This window comes from Nothoprocta perdicaria, unplaced genomic scaffold, assembly GCF_003342845.1.
Source record: "Nothoprocta perdicaria isolate Ctin4 unplaced genomic scaffold, notPer1 scaffold_5, whole genome shotgun sequence".
Taxonomy (NCBI): Eukaryota; Metazoa; Chordata; class Aves; order Tinamiformes; family Tinamidae; genus Nothoprocta; species Nothoprocta perdicaria.
Window position 1 is genome coordinate 4,017,818 of NW_020455754.1, and position 20,217 is coordinate 4,038,034.

At 44.5% G+C, this 20,217-nt stretch overlaps 2 protein-coding genes across 2 annotated transcripts in view; both read left to right on the plus strand.

The window, feature by feature from the left end:
• The window catches only part of ERGIC1 (endoplasmic reticulum-golgi intermediate compartment 1), a 52,837-nt gene extending 39,333 nt beyond the window's left edge, over positions 1–13,504 (plus strand). Inside the window, exons 6-10 of the mRNA XM_026047443.1 lie at positions 370–474; positions 4,446–4,506; positions 5,365–5,465; positions 7,883–8,005; positions 12,495–13,504. Coding sequence (XP_025903228.1) covers positions 370–474; positions 4,446–4,506; positions 5,365–5,465; positions 7,883–8,005; positions 12,495–12,602 — 498 coding nt within the window. The 3' untranslated portion in view covers positions 12,603–13,504. The remainder of the gene's footprint in view (positions 1–369; positions 475–4,445; positions 4,507–5,364; positions 5,466–7,882; positions 8,006–12,494) is intronic.
• Positions 13,505–16,744: 3,240 nt separating this feature from the next.
• On the plus strand, positions 16,745–20,189 carry RPL26L1 (ribosomal protein L26 like 1). The gene is made up of 4 exons (XM_026047578.1): positions 16,745–16,763; positions 17,035–17,207; positions 17,925–18,065; positions 20,018–20,189. Exons 2-4 carry the CDS (start codon positions 17,040–17,042, stop codon positions 20,144–20,146), a joined length of 438 nt encoding a protein of 145 aa, XP_025903363.1. The 5' UTR covers positions 16,745–16,763; positions 17,035–17,039; the 3' UTR covers positions 20,147–20,189.
• The last annotated feature ends 28 nt before the right edge of the window (positions 20,190–20,217 follow it).

Here is a 20,217-nt window from a genome sequence, read left to right on the forward strand (position 1 = left end):
GAGGAAAATGTTAAGCAACCATTGCCTGCCAAAGGCATGAATCTCATTTTAATGAGGATGAAAGACATAGCCTTAAGTTCTAGGAATCCCTGAGGCTGGGAGTGGTCTATGACCAGCCCGTAGGCAGCAGCAGTAGCGATGAGAGGACACCTGGGATGTGACTGCTCTCTCCACCAGGTGTGCGATGGTCATGTTGGACAAGCACAGGAGGGTGTTTCAGTGTGTCTTGCTGATGRGATTATCCACTGCTAAATCCATACAGTGTGCCAGGCTGTATGGATCTGGGCATTTCTGCTTCATATCACAGAGCTTAGCAATGCCTTGAGGGATATGTGAAGTTCTGTCTTCCTTGTCTTGATTAATTTTTAGGTCCCTGGTAACTTTCATGTGTCAACACACAGTGCCACTGCGCAGCCTCAGAATCCTGACATGACTCACATCATCCACAAGCTCTCCTTTGGGGACAAGTTGCAGGTGAGTTCTCTTCCCTGAAAACTCCCTGTCAGCAGGGGACCAAATGCAGCTGGAGCAACTCTGGTGCTAGACTCTCTGCTCAGTGTTATGGAAGGGCCATGTGCAGTGTGGTAAGACGCAGGAGAAACTGCATGGATTATCAAATCCCTCCTTGGTGTTTGTGCATTGTAAACTCAGTCTCTTCACATGCCACCACATCAGGAAGGAGCAGTGTTCCATCATAGACTAGCTTTGCTATTCTCATCTGAAATGGAAAGTGCGTTTGGAAAACTGTGTGTGTGATCATGCTGGGAGTAGAAATGAGGATTCCTCGTACTGTAAAATACTGTACAGTAGTGCTTTTAGTACTAATGTTGCAAGCTTTTCCTAAGAGAGTGCTTGCTGAGGAACAGTAATTATATTAAGGGAAAACRTATTCTCTACTGTCTTTACCGTGGCACCAGTCAAGCTCTTTCAATTCACTTCATCATAGTGCTAAAGCAGGTGTCTATTAGCCAAATTTGTTCTGTGGGACACAGGTTAGACTTAGAACTGCCAGCTCCCTGCTGGGAAGAAGTTCAACATGTGCACTTGTCCCATGGATAGAGTTGCACCTGGTGTTGCAAGTTATGTAATAATTCCTGATTTCTCAATAAGGGCAGATTACAGTACTTCTTTAGCCTGCTTCCAAGGAACTCGCATCATAGGTGGGAGTTGCATGTGTGCACACCCAATTTGCGACTCGCCCTAAACACTTACCCAGAGTCTCTCTGTAATCTTCGCTTCTCAGTGCAGACGTCTCATTAGTCTGCTGCTTGTACACCTACTTCCAAAACCCTTTTCTCATGCTAACAAGTCTAAGCATCACTTTGTAGTCTTCTGACTCTGCTCCCGGCTTCTTTTAGGAAATATCTTGTGTGGGAACGCTGGAATATTAGCATATAAATAAGCTTCGCTTAATGTCTGTAAAGCACACTGAGATTATGAAAAACATTAGGTAAGTGCTAATAGGGAGTTCTGTAGTTTGCATGGGAAATCAGCGCTGTAGGGTAGTGTTCCCTGTGCTTTATCGGGGAGTCTTTGAGGAACGCAGCTGAAGTGCAAATCAGCAGGAAYGAGATGAGAAGCTTGGGCAGTTCAGGGCAAAGAAGCAGGTGTCTTCCATGCTGCTGGTGAGAAATCTGCCTCGTACACACGTATTTGACTCATGATTTGGACAGGTTCTGTTAGTGCTTTCAGAAGTGAAAATAACTACTCATCTTCACACACAAGAGTGGAGTAGAGCTGCTGATCCAGTAGGCAGATGAATACAAAAGCACAAGTTAAAGGAGGATACATTTACTATTGGTAAAGGTGCTATTGAAACTCAGCATGCAGTTGAGAGAGCCAGCATTACGGAGAGCTCYAAATCTGTCCCATATACCTTTGAATCTCTTGTTTTGGCTCCACCTGCTCTGATGTAATAGATGCTCACATTTCATAAATGGGTTGAGGAGCTTGTCTCATTCACTTGTGTCAAGTGCTGGAACTCTGTTCTTTTGTAGTTTGCTACTCACTCTGCTGGAATGATCCACTAAGGTACATGCTGTTGTCTCCAGAGCGAAAAAAAAAAATAAAATAAAAAAAAAATAATAAAAAAAAAAAAACAGTTCGTTAGAAATGGAGAATTAAATCTGATCTGGCCTCATTTAAGCTACAGTTCTTCAACAGTCATTCRTGCACACTAGTGGCAAACTTTTTGTAGATCTTCCCTAATGTAGACAGGACCAAAACTCAAACCTGATTTTTTTTTTCAGTTGTAGAATTCTGAGTGATCTCATTGAATATCCCATGTTGAATAATCTTAATTTGAACCTTTGTAAGAAGACTTGTGTTCCCTTTATAGGTGCAATGCTGGAAGTTATTTTAGCCTCCTCTTGGGCCCTACCTTATTCAGTCCAGCAGTTCTTCAGTTATATTCTTCTGTGTGCTTTTGCAGAGGTTAAAGTCCAGAGTGCTAAAGGCCCTGGCAAACAACTTGGAGGTCCATCTAGCAGGAGCATAAAGCATTGGCGCTCTAGACCTCTGATTAGCTTAAGTTTTCATTTGAGTTCCACTGCTGAAGCACTGGATTTGGTCTTGGTACTGCAGCACAGTCCTGAGAATGTCTGACTGAACAAGCTTGATCAAGTTCTCTGTTGCAAAGTAATTTTGCCACTGTGGCCAAAGTCATGTTGCTTGTTGAAGTCCTTCCAGACACTTAGAAGGTGCAAGTATGTTCCCTCAAGAACATACCTGTACTGTTCATGGTGCAGAGATTAATTAGCAGTTTGGGGACAGCAGGTATTGTAATGTGAGTCCAAAAGGGTTCACAGGGAAAATCAGAGTAGAATATCAAGCTGGGAGCTGTAAGTGCCATCCATGCTGCAAAGACCTGCTGCATCCATGCTGCAAAGAGGTAGATGTACCTAATGATCTGCTGACATACAAACAGGCAGTTGTGGAGACCTGTGATGGATTTGTCTGTATGGAAGCCCTGTAACTTACAACTGGTTTACAACCCAGTTTGAGTGGAGAGATAAAGAGCAGGCAGTCTTTACATGTAAGCAGAGTCTGAAATAAGGTTGCACTTTCCCAGGTATGTGTGGATGCTAGAGAGCAAAGAGCAAGATACTGAACAGAACAGATACAGCAGTTGTTTGCTGAGTAGTTGCTTAAATATTCACAGTAGCATATTTTGAGTGAATCTTAAATTTTGGCAGAGGTATGTGGTAAGGGGCTTTCTTCTGAACGTTATCCAGAATGCAGCATAATACTATAGTCTGGTCCAGTGGCTTCTCTTTCTTAGTGTTTCCACTGTCCTCATGTGTATGTATATGACAGCTGAGTAAAGAACATGTACAGACTGCATGGATAGTTCTGACGTGGTTGCTGTTCTGTGAAATCCTAGAGATGCCAGCAGTGTGAGAAGCCCTGCAGAAACCTCGGCTGGTGCTTTTGTGCTGTGCTTGTTACCTGCATCTTGCTGGCTGAGCTTGCTGGTTTTCMCCCCCCCCTCCCCCCCCCCTCTCTCTCTCTCGATTTTCCCTTCTCAGGTGAGAAACTGGTTCAGTTGCTTTTTCGTCCAGACTATCATCTGCTCTGTGGCATTCTGAATGGGGAAACAGCAATTAGGATCAGACAAATAAATCCACATATTATCAGTTGTTGAGAGGGTCTGGGAAATAGCTACTTGAGCAGCGCCCTCTTAATGAAGTGAAAGTCAAAACACACCCTGTGGTCTGGCTTAAGGTCAGGAATTCTTAGATTATTGAGTTATTTGTCCCTTCTGTATATTATGTGAATGATGCAACCCTAAATCTGCAGCTCTTGCTGTGTAATTTTCCCTGTCTGTAGGATTCACAAATAGATTGAGCTATTGATGCACATTAGACTCTAGAGGAAAATAGTGTACATAAGGTATGGATCAAACCCTGTTGATCTGAGCAACTTGTGTGCGTGGTACCAGCTGCAAGGAACACTGAATGAGTGATGTGTCATTTCCATCTTCAGGGACATGGTGTGCATTGTGTAAGGGATGGGCTGAAGTTGTAGAAATCCAGCAGCTCTGACATGAACCCCTTTTGCAGGAGGGCTTTGAGTTTTGAGCTACCTCTGGCTCCCGTTTATTTTCATTTGAGCCTGAGACAATTTTCACAGTAAACTATGCAAACTGAAATTTCATTGTGATATATTTTATAACTGGCATTTTTCAACTGCAACTCCTTTAGCTTTAGAGTGGCTTCAGAGTTTCATGGTGTAAAACATTAGGAAATCAACATTTTCACTCGGAGCCAACCCCAGCGTTGATGGTCACYGAAAGATTTTTCAAGCCATCTTTTGTTGTATTGTGACTTTGTTTTTGGTAAGGCTGAATCAGGCTGAACTCTTTGTTCCAGGAGAGAATAGGGAAGCAAAGGTCAGGATTGCAGAGTCAGAGCATAGCTTGTTCAAGCACTTTTTATGCTTTCCAGGTCCAGAACATTCATGGAGCATTCAATGCCTTGGAGGGAGCAGACAAGCTGAGCTCAAATCGTACGTATTCCTGGTGATTACAGGTTTTAGCCAACTTGCTGCTGCAGTAGGGAAAATAGTGTTATTAATGCAACACTGGTGTATCCAGGAGTCTTTAATTTTCCCCATTAATCAAAGCGATCCAGACATTGCTGACTGACATCTCCATTCTGTCCACTACTGCGGAGAACTCTTAGTCCCAAATATCCTTTGCAGTCTTTCTGGCATTGTCTCCAGCTCTTTCATGATCCTCTGGTATAGAATTACTAGGTGTTTTATCCATACCCTACTCCTATAGCTTCCTTTGTTGCTGCCACCACGAGAGCTTTTCATTTTCTCATCTTGCAAGTTAGATGTTACCTCATTTCCCACCCTGTGGCTGAAAGGATAAACTTTTTCACCATATTTCTCTACAACCAGGTGCACAAAAATAAACTTYTAGTGCATGCTGCAATTCAGCTAAGCGTTTTTCTTTCAAACATTGAAGTTTCCGAGGGATCTCCATCTTGTCCTTTTCTTGGAATCGAACATTCATGGCGGTTCCTGATGCTTAGATAGTTTTTGCTTGTTTGTTTATCTTGCCAAAAGCCAAGAGTTTTGCCACTGTTTGAACAGATAGAAAAATGCCGAAACGGTTATAATCATGGGGAAAAAAAAAAAGTAATTGTTAAGAAACAGAAAGAGAATGCAATGAAGCAGAGTGTGTAGAGGAGAGGGCACTACCCAGGCTGTGGTGTTTCACCTCTTTCTGCCAGAAGCAGTGCAATGAGCTGCAGCCTTAACTGCAGCTAGGACAGGTTTTTGTAGTATTGTGGGGCTAATGTAGTATTGTGTGCCTTTCTCTGAATTGTAACTTATGTTTTCCTTTTCTGGCTACAGCTCTTGCATCTCACGATTACATATTGAAGATAGTCCCCACAGTGTACGAAGACATGAGCGGCAAGCAGCGATACTCGTACCAATACACTGTAGCAAACAAGGTAAAGTAGGTGGTTCTCAAAGCAGCTCCTCATTGCAGCCCAGCAAGTGCAGGGAGGCTCCTCCAGGGCTATTCCCCTCTCTCCAGCTCCTGTGCTCCATAGCTGTGTGTGTGCGTGTTTGTAGGGAAGCAGTAGCCTCTGCTGGGAGAAGGAGGAATTGAAGCCCTTCAGAGCCCTTCCTGCTGCTCCTGCTGCTCTCTTGGATAGGGTTGGGGCTTTGCAGAGCCAATGGCAGTATTCGTTTTTCACCTAGGTTTATTTCTCCTATTATTCCTGCCATTGTTGTATGTCAGTTTAACTGATCTAGGTCTCTATGAATTGTATGGAAGATTTTCAGGGGCTGTTGAAGCTCCTGTGATTTCTATAAGGGTGCATTTGAATGGAAATTGAATTCCAACTTGATGTACCAAATGCTGTCACATGGTTTTATTAATAAAACAGTCCAAAAGTGTCATGTGTGAGTAAGAAGAAAAAATTAAGTTATCAAAATATGTCACATCCAAGTTAGCTAATGAAATGAAGGAAGCTGACTGGGAAGAACAGTGGTTTGTGATTTTGTGTTCTTTAAGACTTTTAGAATGAGTAGATTTCACCTTCTCACTTCACCATTTTAAATGTGTCAGAAAAGCAGGTAGGTTTCTGGGACTTTCCCCCCACCCTGTTTCTCATTTTGTTTTTTATGAGAAACTAGCAGTACTAAACTGAGCTAGTAAAATAAATAGTAATGAAGGAGATAATACTCTCAGAATTAGCAGAAAAAGTTTCAGCTTTTGCCATTTTTAGCGTTTTATAAGTGTTGGTTTCAGATACTAAGCCATTTGACTGGTGTTGAACTAGCAGCAGCAAATATGTATTTGTTGACTATTTCACATGCCTAGTTCATGACAGTAAACTTTGATAGTTATTTTAACTATATAATTATTAATGAATGTACACCGAATGTGTAGATATTTCTATTTTAATAATGTAATTGAATTTTAAAAACAAAAAAAAAATTTAAAGGTAAAGGCCCTATATCAATTTAAGATAATTTGTTACTCAGATTCTAGCTGAAAGAAGTCTATTTGTAATATATAATACTTGCTAGTTTGCCATAACTGAGAATCAGGCAGGCAAACTCAAGGACTAGTTCTCAGATTAGTAGTGACTTTTCAGATTAGTCTAGTGACTTTTGGGCTTACCTGTACAGTGTGTCCCAATGACTTGGATTTCAGATTACAAAGTATTTGTTCTGTTTAATGTCCCAACTATTGTTCTGATAAGTTCCTTGTGACACAAGTTCTGAAAGTCATGTGGAAAATAGGCAGCAGGAGCTACTGCTTTTGACACTTCTGTGAACATGGTTGTAAATTGGGGCATTCCGCCAAGGCAGGCTCATTAAAGCAGAACTGATGGTAATGGAAAAGGGGAAAGGAAGGAAAAATTGAGGTCAGATCTATCAAAAGGGCAGCAGCGCCACCTCTGCGTTTTCTTCTTGTTAGAAATAAAATTGTTCATATCGCTGCTGTGGTTCTTGACTGCAATACTGATTAGTGGGAAACAGCAATCAGGAGCCGTTGGTATAGACTGGCACAGATTGCCTAGTGTGAGGTGATGAGGAGAGTGTTAAGTGTGAACAGTTTGACGCCTCTCCTCCTTTATCTCCTAGATCCTCTGTTTCCTGCCTCCCCCAGATAGCCCCTGTCTGCAGATGTACTGCAGGACTTCCCCAAGGAGAGCTCTGGAAGCATCCAGGCCTTTGCCAGATGCTGGGAGTGCCTGTGCTAGTATGTGCTTTATATTGGCATTTTGCAGCATCTCTCTTACTGGGATGCTGTTCTGTGGCTGAAGATTTGCATTGTATTTGCTATGGAAATAAGGAGATTATTGCAGACAGTTTAAAGATGTCTTTCCTGAACCAACTTGGAATGACCTTTTGTAACATCTTTTTTTCTGTATGCAGTCCCCATCTAGCTTTCAGTGTGAGTTTTAAATTTGCCTGTACATTATTCACAGCGGGTGGGCAAGGTGTTTGCATTGCTGGTCCCTGTGTAAGGGAGGGGGCCTGCACACAGGAAATGCTMCTTCCTATTCCAAGTGCATGGCCAAGCAGAGCTTCTCAGGTTCTTGCAGACTCAATCCTGTTTGTTTTGATGAATTTCCCAGTGTATGATTTATGTGCTGACAGGACAAAAGCTTCACCTGCAACCACTTAGGAAGTCTTTGTATTCARATAAAGCTCATCCACAGTGGAGAAATCAATGACAGTCTGTTTACACTTGTAACTTTGCATAAAGGTAAGAGAAAGCAGTATAACTTGTYGTTCCAGGCTGCGTTATCAGACTGCAATGATCCCATTTTCCTGTTTGATAAGGATGTTCTATCTGGGGTGAGATTGCTCACGCTTTTTGCCATTTTTCCCTCACTTTTTGTTCCAGGAGTATGTAGCCTACAGTCACACTGGCCGCATTATCCCAGCTATCTGGTTCCGCTATGATTTGAGCCCCATCACAGTGAAATACACAGAGAGGCGACAGCCCTTGTACAGGTTTATCACATCGGTGAGTTACTCGGAGCCTCCAGCTCTCCCTTCTCCTGCCTGCCTTTCAAACCTCTCCTGGACCTTTCTTGCTCAGAAGTACATTTCTGCCTCAGAGCATTGGGATCATGGGCTGGAAGTAAGGCAGTACATCCCCTCACTTGTGCTGAAATCTAAATGAGATACCTGTTAAATCTTACGCTGTCCTAGTTTAATTTAGCAGTTGGACACAAAGCAACCTATTCTACAGGTTCCATGCATGGGGGGCATTATTGCAGAATGCCAGAAATTTAGAATTCAAACCGAGGTGGTATGTAATAAAACAGGCTGCAGTAGACTCTCTCTAATGCTGAGATTTGTCTTACAGGGCAGTTGTTTTAGTTTAATGTGATTTTGTCAGTTCTGAGCCTTTGTATCTGTATAGAAGAGGAGAAGGGCTGCATTATCAAATTGCATAGATGTGGGTTTTTTTCACCAGCTGTGCTTTGATCCATCAAGCCCAAACTGCTAGTAAGTAAGAGCTATTTCAAGATCTTCCAGAACTTTAAAAAAAATGTGAGGGAACTGGTGTAAATTTTAAGCTGCAATCTAGTCTGTTGTTCTATTGAGGTATTGTAGAATATGTGGTAGTTGAAAAAAATGGCTGTAATGAAGATCTTGGGTTTTGTTTTTTAAACTGTTTTAATTTTAAGTGACATAGACACTGTGTGCTATTCTGCACTTAAGGATCTTGATTTTTGCAGCTTCTGATAAACACAAAGTTCCTTTCATTTGACTTCAGTGATATGTRGGGTCTCTAGGATACACAGATAATAAGGAGTTTAAATTAAAATCTGAATATTGCAGCTTAAGCTCTTCTTTTGTTAGCCTGTTCCTTGGGTTTAAAAAAAATGTGGTTATAAAAAAGCTCAAACACTATCACTTTATGATTTGGCGTATCATGCTGCCTCTCCGATGGCTGTCTTGGAGACAGGTCCCTCAGGGAGATGCTGTTGTTGTCTGTGTGGATGCCCTGACCCTGATGCAGGGGACCTGCTCATGTTGCGTTTACTCAGGCTGAGAATATTCTAGCTGTACCTGTGCCACGCTTTAATCTTCACAGCTTTCAAGGTAGCATTGAAGAGGYTGGAGGGGAGCAGAGCAGGGCTGCTGCGGATTAAAACACCTTGTGCCCTGGGTTTTCCTGCCCTGTTTTGCTGACATGATCTGCTCTGTTGTCCTTTCTGCTGTTCGAACCCTCTCCTGTACCTTCAGTTTGGCCTTTTGCATCTCTGCTGCTCTGGAGACCCGTGAGCGATGGGCGCCCCTGTGCTAAGGCTGCTGCTTGCTGCCCTAGCCAGAGATTATCTGTGTGGGGCCGCTGCAGGCGGTGGGGATGGGACAGGCCTTGGAAGCCCAGGAGCTTTTCTGAACAGCAGATCCTTAATTTAAAAGCCTCAAGTCAAGGGGGGTTCCCCCGCTGCCCCTTTCCTTGAGCAGCTTGTTCACCAGGGTGCAGTATTTGTGTGTGCCCGCAGAGGCTTGCAAGGGATGGGGGGAAGATCCTAGGGATTTGAACGACTTGGGAAGGGTCAGAGGTGGAAATCGGTGTGGGGCTGAGCAGGGGCTCTGTCAGGGGAAGCAGTGCTCATATGGAAGAGCAGGATGGAGCGAAACCCTGAGGAGGGACAATCCCACATGGAGCGGTTGGGTGGGAGAGCGGTGCCAGCTGCTCAGCAGAGAGCCAGAGAGGCCTCCTGCTGCTGCTGGGAAGGTTGTCTGATGCTCTTTGGTGTTGAGTTTGTCCTCCCAAACGTGAGCACTGCTGAGGGCGACAGCGCTGGCGCTGCTGCATGGGCTTCCCTGCCCTTGGATCACTGTGCTCCAGCACTCCAACTCCTTCCCGCTTCCTGGCTTTTTGTGCTATGAAAATTACTCATTTTCTTTACCGCACTAGGGCAGAAGGCATTGGTTTAAGATAGATTTTACTTTACATGTCACAATTGTTTCTTTTTCCAGGAGACTCCATTCTGCATCACAACCACTATGACCATATCCTATTAAAACCCTCCTGTGTACCCCCGTTACGCCATCTCTCACAGCTGTGATTCTTACTCTTCTGGACTCCTTTTCCTTTCTCTTTTTAATGGTTAGGCCGGAGACAAACCCTAAATCCTCGGGCCAAGCCTAGATGATTCCCGGCATAAAACACCACAGAATACAAGTGCCTGATGCCTAATTTCCATCAGCGCTGCTAGGGAACAACGCTCCGCGCACACGGATGATACAAAAGGTCTCGGCGCAGCTTTCACCCTGACCCAGCGCCCGGTGGCAGGGCGGCAGGACCCGCTGCGCCCGAGTCACCGGCRCTCGGCCGCACGGAGCTGCGCAGGCCGATATGTGCTTTACTACCCCCCACCTTGCACTGCTGCACTGAAATCACATTTTCCTACCGTATGATGCAAAATCTTAGTGTTGGATGGGTTTCTGCTGTTTGCGGTCTGAAACCCTCGGTCAGCTGAGCAGCTGCGCACTGAAATGACCCAGCTCCCTTGCTGTCGTTTTCCCTGAAAAGTCTCTGTGCGTCATGTGCTGGGGGTAGCGGGGTGGGGACGGGGGGAAGGAGGACACAGAGGAYGGGAGCTGGACTTGCTCCCTAAAAATACCAGCTTGGCCTCAGGCGGCTGCTCTGGTTTCTGAAGCTTTTATCTGCTGAAACGCCAACTGTCCTGCCACGGCCATGGTAACCTTGCCTTGCCATCCCTGTTGCATCTGCTCCTTGCTCTGAGCTCAGCGAGCACAAATATCCCGCTTAAACATGTGTGTAGATGAGGAACGAGCTGTTTGTTCTTCAGCCTCCACAAACCCTCTGCAGTAGTCAGTGCTGCTGTTCCTTGCTGCTCTTTTTCCCATAATTTGGCCCAGGAGTTTAGTGCTGGCTAGGAGTGGGGATGGGCACAGCAGGTCTAGGGTGGGCTCTGAGTGGCCCTGGTTCCCCTCAGACACAGTGAGTGACGTTTAACGCAGTCGTTTACAAGAACATCACAATTACGAAGTCAAAAATGTGGGAGTTGGGCAACGCAAGGGCCTGTGGAGCTGCTGCTTGGCTGCTAAACGTTATTAGGTTCCTCAATCGCGGGTCATATTTTCCGTGTGAGCCCAGCCTTGCTCAGTGCCCAGGGTGGGGCRGCAGAGCCCGTGTCCCCCCCGTCCAGCGTGTGACTGTTCCCTTGCTGCCGTCCTGTGGCTGCTGTTAACCCGAGACACCCCGAACGCTCCCGACGCGCMGTCCTCCAGCCGCCTCGGAGGCAGGGGGGCAGCATCCCTGCTCCRTGGAGAAGCGGGTTGGAAGCTGTGTGATGCAAAATCAAAAGCCGCTGCCCCTAATTTTGGGTGCTGCAAGCCAAGGTACCTCTGATTTGGCCCATCTGGTTACTTTTGTGTTTGACCAGCGCCGGAGAACCAAAAGAAGCTATTCTGCTAATTAAGAGATTAATTTTTTTCCCTTTGTTCTAGCAGATGACTACTTGTTTTGCTGGTATTTAAATAATTCTACCTGAAATACGTGGCATGAAAAGGTTCGGCCYACAAACGGTTAAGGGTTGCCAGTGCTTTTGTAACAGCTGCACATAGTCCTTGTAATGGAAAGTATTAGACAGCCCTAGCTGTAGGTGTCACTGGTAGCTGCGTTTCTGGCTTCTCYGTTAGTCACTGTCCTTAACGGGCTTTCTAAGCGTCTTCTGCCTGTTTGCAAGTGCTGTATCCTGTGAAATGGGGAAAAGACTACAAGACTATGATACTCATAACAGGAAACAGCAGTAGGAAGATGTGAGCAACCCAGAGCTTTTAGGTGTTAGTGGGTGGGATTTAGCCCTGAAAGAAGGATATTTACGCCAGAGCCTCTTAGGAGGTGGGTTTTATAATAGGGCAGATCTTTTCCGCTCTTTGGCATTGTGGCCATAGAGCTTTTGAGGACAACAAGCTTTTGCTGCAATAAAGTAAACAGCTTCAACCTGTGTGGTTTTCCATCTAGCCTCTCACCTCTTTTCCACACTCCTTCCTCACGACACATAAATGAGGAAGAAGATGCTCAAGCAGCCAAATGCTGGGCTGTTTGCTCAGCAGAGCTGGCCTGCAGCAAGGAGGTGCTGCCTTTTCCTTACAGCAAATGAATTTTCCAGGTGCAGTAGCAGAAGATCTGCTCTGTCACAACCCTTCCTATCCTTGAAGCAACAGCCCTGTTTCTTCTGGCAAGCGTAGAAGAGTGAATTCAGTGTCATCTTGGAGCTTCACAATCCCTTCCTAAGGTGGAAGGGGAAGGAATGGGCTCAGGGTAGCACTCAGGTGTTCCACCATACGAGGAACAGTTTTCCTGAATGTGGWTTTCATGTAATTACCTCTCCAGTACCATTGCTCAGCTCTTACTCTGCYTCTGGAAGGCACCCTAGCAGTAGGCATTACCTTCCATCTCCRTTTCAAGCTGTGTAAGTCTATCTTATCAGTGACATATTTACTTTTTCTGTAACTTTCAGATATGTGCCATCATTGGAGGAACATTTACAGTAGCTGGGATCCTGGACTCCTGCATTTTCACAGCATCAGAAGCCTGGAAGAAGATCCAGTTGGGAAAAATGCAATAGCAGCACAACTCTACCCAAGTCCCCAAGGACAGGAGCAAAGATCGAGAAACCTACCACTACCTGTTTGTTTTTTTCTCATTTTGTATTTGATTGAATAGGTAAATTTTTCTCTAATCAGGCTGTTCAGTGAAGACCTCTTCAACAAATCAGAGAAATCTCCATGCATTTCAGAGCTCTCAGAGCCAAAAATCAGTGGAACCAGGGCTTGGATTTCAATTCTCTCCGCTAGAAAGAGAGGTTGAAATTGCTCGTATGAGACACACTATGGAATGTAAACAAGGATTAATGGTCTGTTTTCCGGGAGGTTCCTGAGGCAGTGTTGTACAAACTAGCTAGAAGATTGCAAAGATTTGAGTTGTCTTGTGGCACTTTCTGGAATGCTGTTGGAATTGATTAATTAGACAATCGACTTTTGTATAAGGTAAAATTAAACATTAGGAAGACGTTCCATCCATGGTGCCAAAAAGGTGATGTATCTGTTGGTGAGGAATGGAAAGTGTTAGTCCCCATAGCAGACTTGAGAGACAGAGGGCAGAAGTAACATCAAGAAATGTGTTGTGCTTTTATTGAAAACTCTTTTGTTCACATCTGACCTTTCTAATGAAATGAGCAAATGAGAAGAGGGAGCCTTCACCCAGATACCTTTTCCTGGATAATGTGTAATCCAGGCAGGGGAGGGCATTTCTTTTACTCTGGGTGTAAAAATTGTTTCATTTTGTCCCAGAAACTGAATATCCAGTCTTGTGTTTACAGGTGGCATGAAGTAAAAACCAAACTGAGCAACACAGTTTTATGTGGCCTTTGCTTTGAAGGGGAGTAGTAGTCTTTACAATGTTAGCTTTTTTTCTTTCTCTACTATTTTTTTAAACATGAACCACCCAGCAGTCTGAGACCTGCTCTTCTGTTTTGTTTTTTTTTTAATTATTATTATTGCTGCTGTTTTGGAAAGGGGCTGTCCATCTACATGTTGAGAAAATGCTGCAGTCTTCTGGGTGGATGAGCACAACTGACTGTCTTGTTTTGTGTGTGCATATTGAACACACCTGTAAAACACAGCACATCTGTCTTTTTGGGGTGTAAGGTGCCTACCTTTTTCCTTTAAAATGCCGTCAGGCCTCACTGCTGAGCCCTAGGCTGACACTGTTCACCCACAGGTACCGCTGGAGCAGTTCCCACAAACTGAGCCCTGCTAGCAGTTCTTCTGTTTTGTTTTATTTTGGTTAAAACGGTACCTGAGCCTCCGTACTCATTCATTCAAGCCTTGTTTTTTCTGAGGTTTCCACTAAATGGAGGTGGAGGGGAAAGCTACGGCCAGGTGTGGCTCGTGGTGGCAGACAGAGGTTCACTCAAACTTGCACCCAGACCCACCAGCCTCCAAATGTTCCTTGAGTAGTAACAGTCTCTGCATGCTTTGTAAGTGTCTGAGCTGAGGATGCACAAATTAAGTGTTCCAGGGTGGATGAAAATCATAAAATAAAACTCCTTAACTCAATGCTAGAAATTCAAAGATGGGTGCAGGATTTCTCTTGGATAATACCTACTGTCCCAAGCCCTTTTCTGGAGGCAGAAGCATCCAAACATTATATTGTAATGAAATGAATCTTTGAGTATTCAGTGTTAATGCTAGAGTCAGATGCATTTCAAAAGTATTCCTAATACATGTCTGTTGAAATTGTCTCATTGCTTTCAAAGTAGGGAAGGTAGCCAGTTTTACGTATGTGCACACAGGGAGAAAAAAAAGAAAGAGGGCCAACAACCCTCCTTTCTGCCCATTTTCTGCCCTACAGCAACATCCAACAAATTACAGCAATGGATTTTTTCCCTGTTCTTATTATGGACTGATTGCTATTACTTTAGGTGTAAACTGGATTGTGTAACTTCCTGTATCTGTTAATGTATGGATAGATTTTATACATTTTTCCATTTACAAAAATCAACTTGAAAATGATGCCCTTGTCTTCATTTCAGTCTGTGTGTCTGTGTGTCCATGTACACTAGACAGCAGCTTCCTGCGGATGGGAACTGGGGGGGTTCCCTTGCGATGAGTTCACTTGCTTGCTGAAGGATTTCCTCTAGTCCACTTTTACCAAGTGAAGCTTAAAGCAAAAATGTCCCAGATTTTCCTCTGGATTGTGTTGAGTCTTTGCTCAGAGTCTGTAAACCTGATGAATTAAAAGGATCCAATTTTAATGCCTTAGGAGTACGTGCGTCTGCTGAGCTGTGCAAGAGACATCTTTGACCCTCGTTCCCAGGGTGGTACTCGCAGTATTCTAAGGTTTTCTTCCCTGGTGCAATTTCTTCAGTGGGAAAGCTGGGTTGAGCTGCTGCCTGTCTCTTGCTCCCAGCAGGTTCTTTCTGCCCTGTCTTCTGTCAGTGCAGTCTGGTCCAGTTCTCTAAACCAGATCAGCGAAATTGTTTGGCTGTTTCTGGAAACAGCACAGACATCCTTCAACATGCCTACTTTCTCTGCTGGTGTATCCACTGAAATAACCTAATAAATCACAATTTTTGCTTGATGTAGAAACAAAGCAGTGCTCAAGCACTCTGCTGAAGGAGCAGTCCCTGCATTAATTCTTCCACCCAGGCCTAACCCTCTGAGTACAGAGTGAGGGCAGCCCCTGGGTCTGCTTGTAACATGCTCATCCCTTGGGAATGACTGACCTGGATCAGATGAAGCCTGATGCTGCACAATGCATTTGCAGAAGATTTTGCTTTCCATGTTTCCAAACATGAAACCAAACTGGTTTCTGCTACAGCAGTCTTTCCCCATGTGTACATGTATCATCAGCTTTCTCTTTTTAATATGTTTTCTAGAGAAAAATCAAGAGGAGCTTAGTTCTACCTTTAAACATCAATGCAAATAAAAATAACTGCAAGCTGTAATGGAAGGAAAAACACAGAGCTTAGATGTTCAACCACTGTCCTGACTTTGCTCTTTCAAATCAGTCTGAACAGAAGTGCTGGGGGGTGACTGAGGTAGGYATCCCTATGGGAAGTAAAATATTTAGAGCTGGTATGTGTTCTGGTTTAAATAATCCTCCCTGCATCTATGCCAGGCCCTATCGTACAGGGAGAAAATGTGGCATAGGATGCTTCAAAAGGGCTAAAATTGAATTTTTACCTCCAGGGAAAGCTGTAAATTGGTATATTCTAGCTAGCATGTGGACTGGTAAAGATTTTTTTTCCTCCCTAAAGAAAAATAGATAAGACAAGGATTTGGAAAGAGGGTAAGGGAAGAAATAATTGGAAGACATTCATTTGCCAATGATTTTTAAGGTAATTTAAACGACTGCTAATTCAGCTACATGTTCCACTGTAAAAAGTGAAAACTGCAGTGTCAATGGTTGTGTTTAGTGTGACGCACAGACCGTTTGGGTTGAGAAGGACTGTGATGAGTGTGTGTTCGAATGGTTTCCAAGGAGCTTCGTCATCACCGTGTTTCCAAATATCCTTGCAGGAAGGGGGTGAGGGGCAGGGCTGGGAATAYGTGATCCTGTAGCACCAAGTCATGGCAGCGCTGAAAACACAGCAAGCCYTGCGTTTTCTACAGTGGAGTTTACTGGGCACCTCTGCCGTTTCCAGCCACTGGCTTAGTTTGCAAGTTCTGTTAATGTAGTAGGCACTTCAGACTTGTACTTGGAAATAAAATTCTCTTGTATTTCGATTAGTTTCCTGTGGCACTACCATTGCAAAATCAGTCTAAAAGGGTGGATTTAAAAAAAAAAAAAAAAAAAAAAAAAACCCGATTTTCAGTGATCTGGGCGTTATCACACAAGGGCATCGCTTCTGGCCCTGTCACTGCAGAGTGAACACGAGGCTCTTTATTAACCAGCAGGAGCCATGTCTGGATATTCAGTGCTCGGGTTTGTTCAGTACCAAGTGTATTAACCAACTTTATTTATTTGCTTTAATGAGAGGTGACTCGCTTGGACTTGGATTTTTTTTTTTTTTTTTAGTGTGTTTTCTGTACGGTTTGACGTACTAATTACCGCTTTGAGTGGGCCTCGGTGCCGCAGGGCGCATGCGCGGGCTGCGCGCCCCTCCCGCCGCGCGGGGGCGCTGCCGCACGGCGCCCCTTCCYTCCCCCGCGCGCTCCTGGCGGCTCTCGCGAGATCTCGGCGGCCCTTGGCGGAGCGGAAGTGAGGGGCGCTCTCTTTCCGGGTGAGCGGCGCGGCGGCAGCAGCGGGGTAAGCGCGGCCGGCSGGGGGGATCCGCCGCCATCCGCCGCCATCCCGGCCCGCGATGGGTCCCGCGGGGCGCCGCGATGCGGGGCGGAGGCCGCGGCAGCGCACGGCGGCCGGGGGAGCGGAGCGGAGCCGCGAGCGGAGCGCGGCGCTGCGCTGCCGGGCCCGGCGCTACCGAGGCTGCCCTCGGCTCGGTGTGCGCGGCCCCGCGCGCTTCTGAGGGTCCCCCCGCGTCTTGCTTCTTGCAGCCACCATGAAGTTCAACCCGTTCGTGACGTCGGACCGCAGCAAGAACCGCAAGCGCCACTTCAACGCGCCCTCGCACATCCGGCGGAAAATTATGTCTTCGCCGCTCTCCAAGGAGCTGCGGCAGAAGTACAACGTGCGCTCCATGCCCATCCGCAAGGACGATGAAGTCCAGGTAGCCGCTGCTCCCGCCTCTTACATCGCACCGCTGCTCTTGAACGTTCAGTTATAGTTTGTCTGTCATTCGTGTGTAGGTTGTGCAAAAGAAAAGGGCTAGACCAATTCAGATCGATGGTAGAGCCCTTCTGGGTGCCCTGCAGAAGCTGTGCAAGTTAATGTCATAACACTGACCTGTTGAAATTACAGAATGGGGAGAGACATTTCTAGGGACAGAAATGTACCAGCAGTTGAAATACTTGAATTGCATCCCTTCGTTACTAGGCTGGATTAAAGGCTTTCGGTAGAAAACACAAACCAAGGAATTGTTTCTTTCACTTCTATAGACTCAGAGCATTTTGCTGCCCACAGTCTGTGGAAAGATCAGTGTAGAAATAAACTGGAGTTTAGCAACATTTTCAATGCTAAATGTGATGATAGATGATTTGCAGGGATGCAGAACTGCTGAGGTTGACTATTTTCTTCTGGATTGAAAAGATTTGCTGTTAGTTGCTGACAAAATAAGGGTTAAGTGTAATTCCCTCCCACTCTGTTTTAGTGTTTACTGACACAGTCCTGAAATTGATGTTTTATAACATGTATGTGCAAAGAACAGAAGTGGAGTTTTGGTCTGTGTAGGCCTGGTTTTCTGTTGTAATAATTCTGTTTCTTAAATAACTGAGTTGAGGAAGATTATTGACATGTGAGAAATTGTAACTTTTATGCTCTTGTTTAGGTTGTCCGGGGACATTACAAGGGACAGCAGATTGGCAAGGTGGTCCAGGTGTACAGAAAAAAATACGTCATCTATATTGAGCGTGTTCAGCGTGAGAAGGCTAATGGCACAACTGTCCATGTGGGAATCCACCCCAGCAAGGTACACACATAAAATGAGATCTGAAATGCGTGATGAGACCTTGTTTTGGGGCGGGGGGGGAAGTATTTCTACTCGCTAAAGTTGGGTCTTKTTATAGCACACAGGGTAATAGGTTGAGATGCTGTTGTATTGTTGTGGGAGATTAATAAACTAGGGTTATGGTTTCATGAGAGCAARGCAGTCACAGCTTAAACTGGAGCTCAGGTATTTTTGAAGATTGTTTGCTGGAGAAACTGCTAGAGAGTGGACTTTGGGGCCTGCCTAAAATCTTCTTTAGGAGAACTTAGTGTTTTTGACTCACCGATGTTTTGCACTTTATTGTTGTTTTGGGAGCAGGTGGTTCAACCCTAGTTCGTTGATACACTGCATTGMTGTTGATTAAGGAGGTGTTTGAAATGTTTAAGTAGATGCACAGAAACATAGTTTGATATTGCGAGTTATAAAATTTTGACTGGATCTGGTTATAGCCTGAAGTGATTTGCAGTGTTTAGTGATAACCAGGCAGAGTCTGTTTGGTTCATAATAGGCAAATATTGCAGACTGAACAGAGCAAGTAGCCAAGAGCCTAGTTTGAAGCGGATGAAATTAGTCTGCTTCAGCAATGCAAACAGRCTGGTGTGCTAAAGTGCTGGTGGAAGAAGACAAGTTTCAGCAGGTTTTCTGATAACAATGGTTGATGTGTGGTGCAGAGGGAGAGCAAAATTATTCCAAAACAGCATAACGACTTGTGTCTAGTAATAACACTTGAGGTGCAAGGTGACATTGTGGGGGAACTAGTGCACAGAGGATCAGGTACARCTTGCTTGGTAAATAGCAGTGGAAGAAACTGAAATTCCCGCTTGTTTCTGAATGAGTTGTTACTGACTGGAAGGGAGACCTTGAGAAAGTTCTGCARGAAGATAATATTAGCACACAGAAAACAGAGGAGTGATAGTTTGTTATAATGTATATTTTTGTTTATATACATTTATATATAAAAATGTAGTTTGCAGTGTGATAGAAGAACATTTTCTACCTGTCTTAAGTAAAGAGGTAGGAATTAATTGTGATGTCCTGTGTCTTGAAAGTTGGTGAGAGCTGACCAGGCTTATGTAGCTGTACTGCAGCCTATGTGGATTTTCTGATCTAGTTGTATTTTTAAATTACAYCTTGCAGCAATACCAAAGTATTTGCTTATTTGCTAATTGTGGGAGCAAGAAGAGAAAAAAAAATCTTAAAATTGGAGCTTTGATGTCCTGCTCACTTGCTGGGAAGTACCTTGAAGGCTCTTACAGCAACTGGTTTAGGCACACGATGATAGATGTGCCCATGTTAGTGTCCTCAGTAATTGCTTGGACACTTTATAACAGTTTAATAGCAAACATGTTCTTGAAAACACATTTTACAGGCCAGAGTAGTGCTTGCAGTTTTGCTGTGACTTAAATGAATTGGCTATACCAAATAGTAGAGCAATGATGTGTTAGTGGCCGGCACCAGTATGATTTTTCAGCGTTTGATGATGGAGGTAACTGTTTAAAACATGGGCAAGTTAAACCAGTGGTCTGATTCTTGGCTTTGTGGAACAAGACTAAGCTACGTGCTGTGTTTCAGGTGGAAGTAGTGTATTTCATGTCTGAGCAGGGCCTCATATAATGGCAAATAGAGTACTTCAATTTAATTATTTTATTAATAGATGGCAAATTGACTTCTGCTTGTCCCAGCATTGTTGCGGTTCACATAGGTATCTCTTCTGGCCCTGAGTATATCTGTAGAAATTTGTATAGCTCAGTCTCGTGAAATGGGTAGGCAGTTCAGTCCCTCAGTTGTACTAGAATCAAAGCGTCTGTGGAAATAAAACCGGGGTGTTCTGGCAGTCTGTGTGTCATCTTCATAGGCAATATTTTACAGTCACAAGTTGTTTCGGGTTGTTGCACTGTAACACTGAAGACTTAAATTCTTTGTCCTTTCTCTAGGTGGTGATCACTAGGCTAAAACTGGACAAAGATCGCAAAAAGATCTTGGAGCGTAAAGCAAAATCCCGCCAGGTTGGCAAGGAGAAGGGCAAATACAAGGAAGAAACAATTGAAAAGATGCAAGAATAGATGGTCTCCTGCTTGACACCATTAAAGAACTGATAAAATGAAACCTCTTGTTTTGTCCTCTCCTTTAGAAA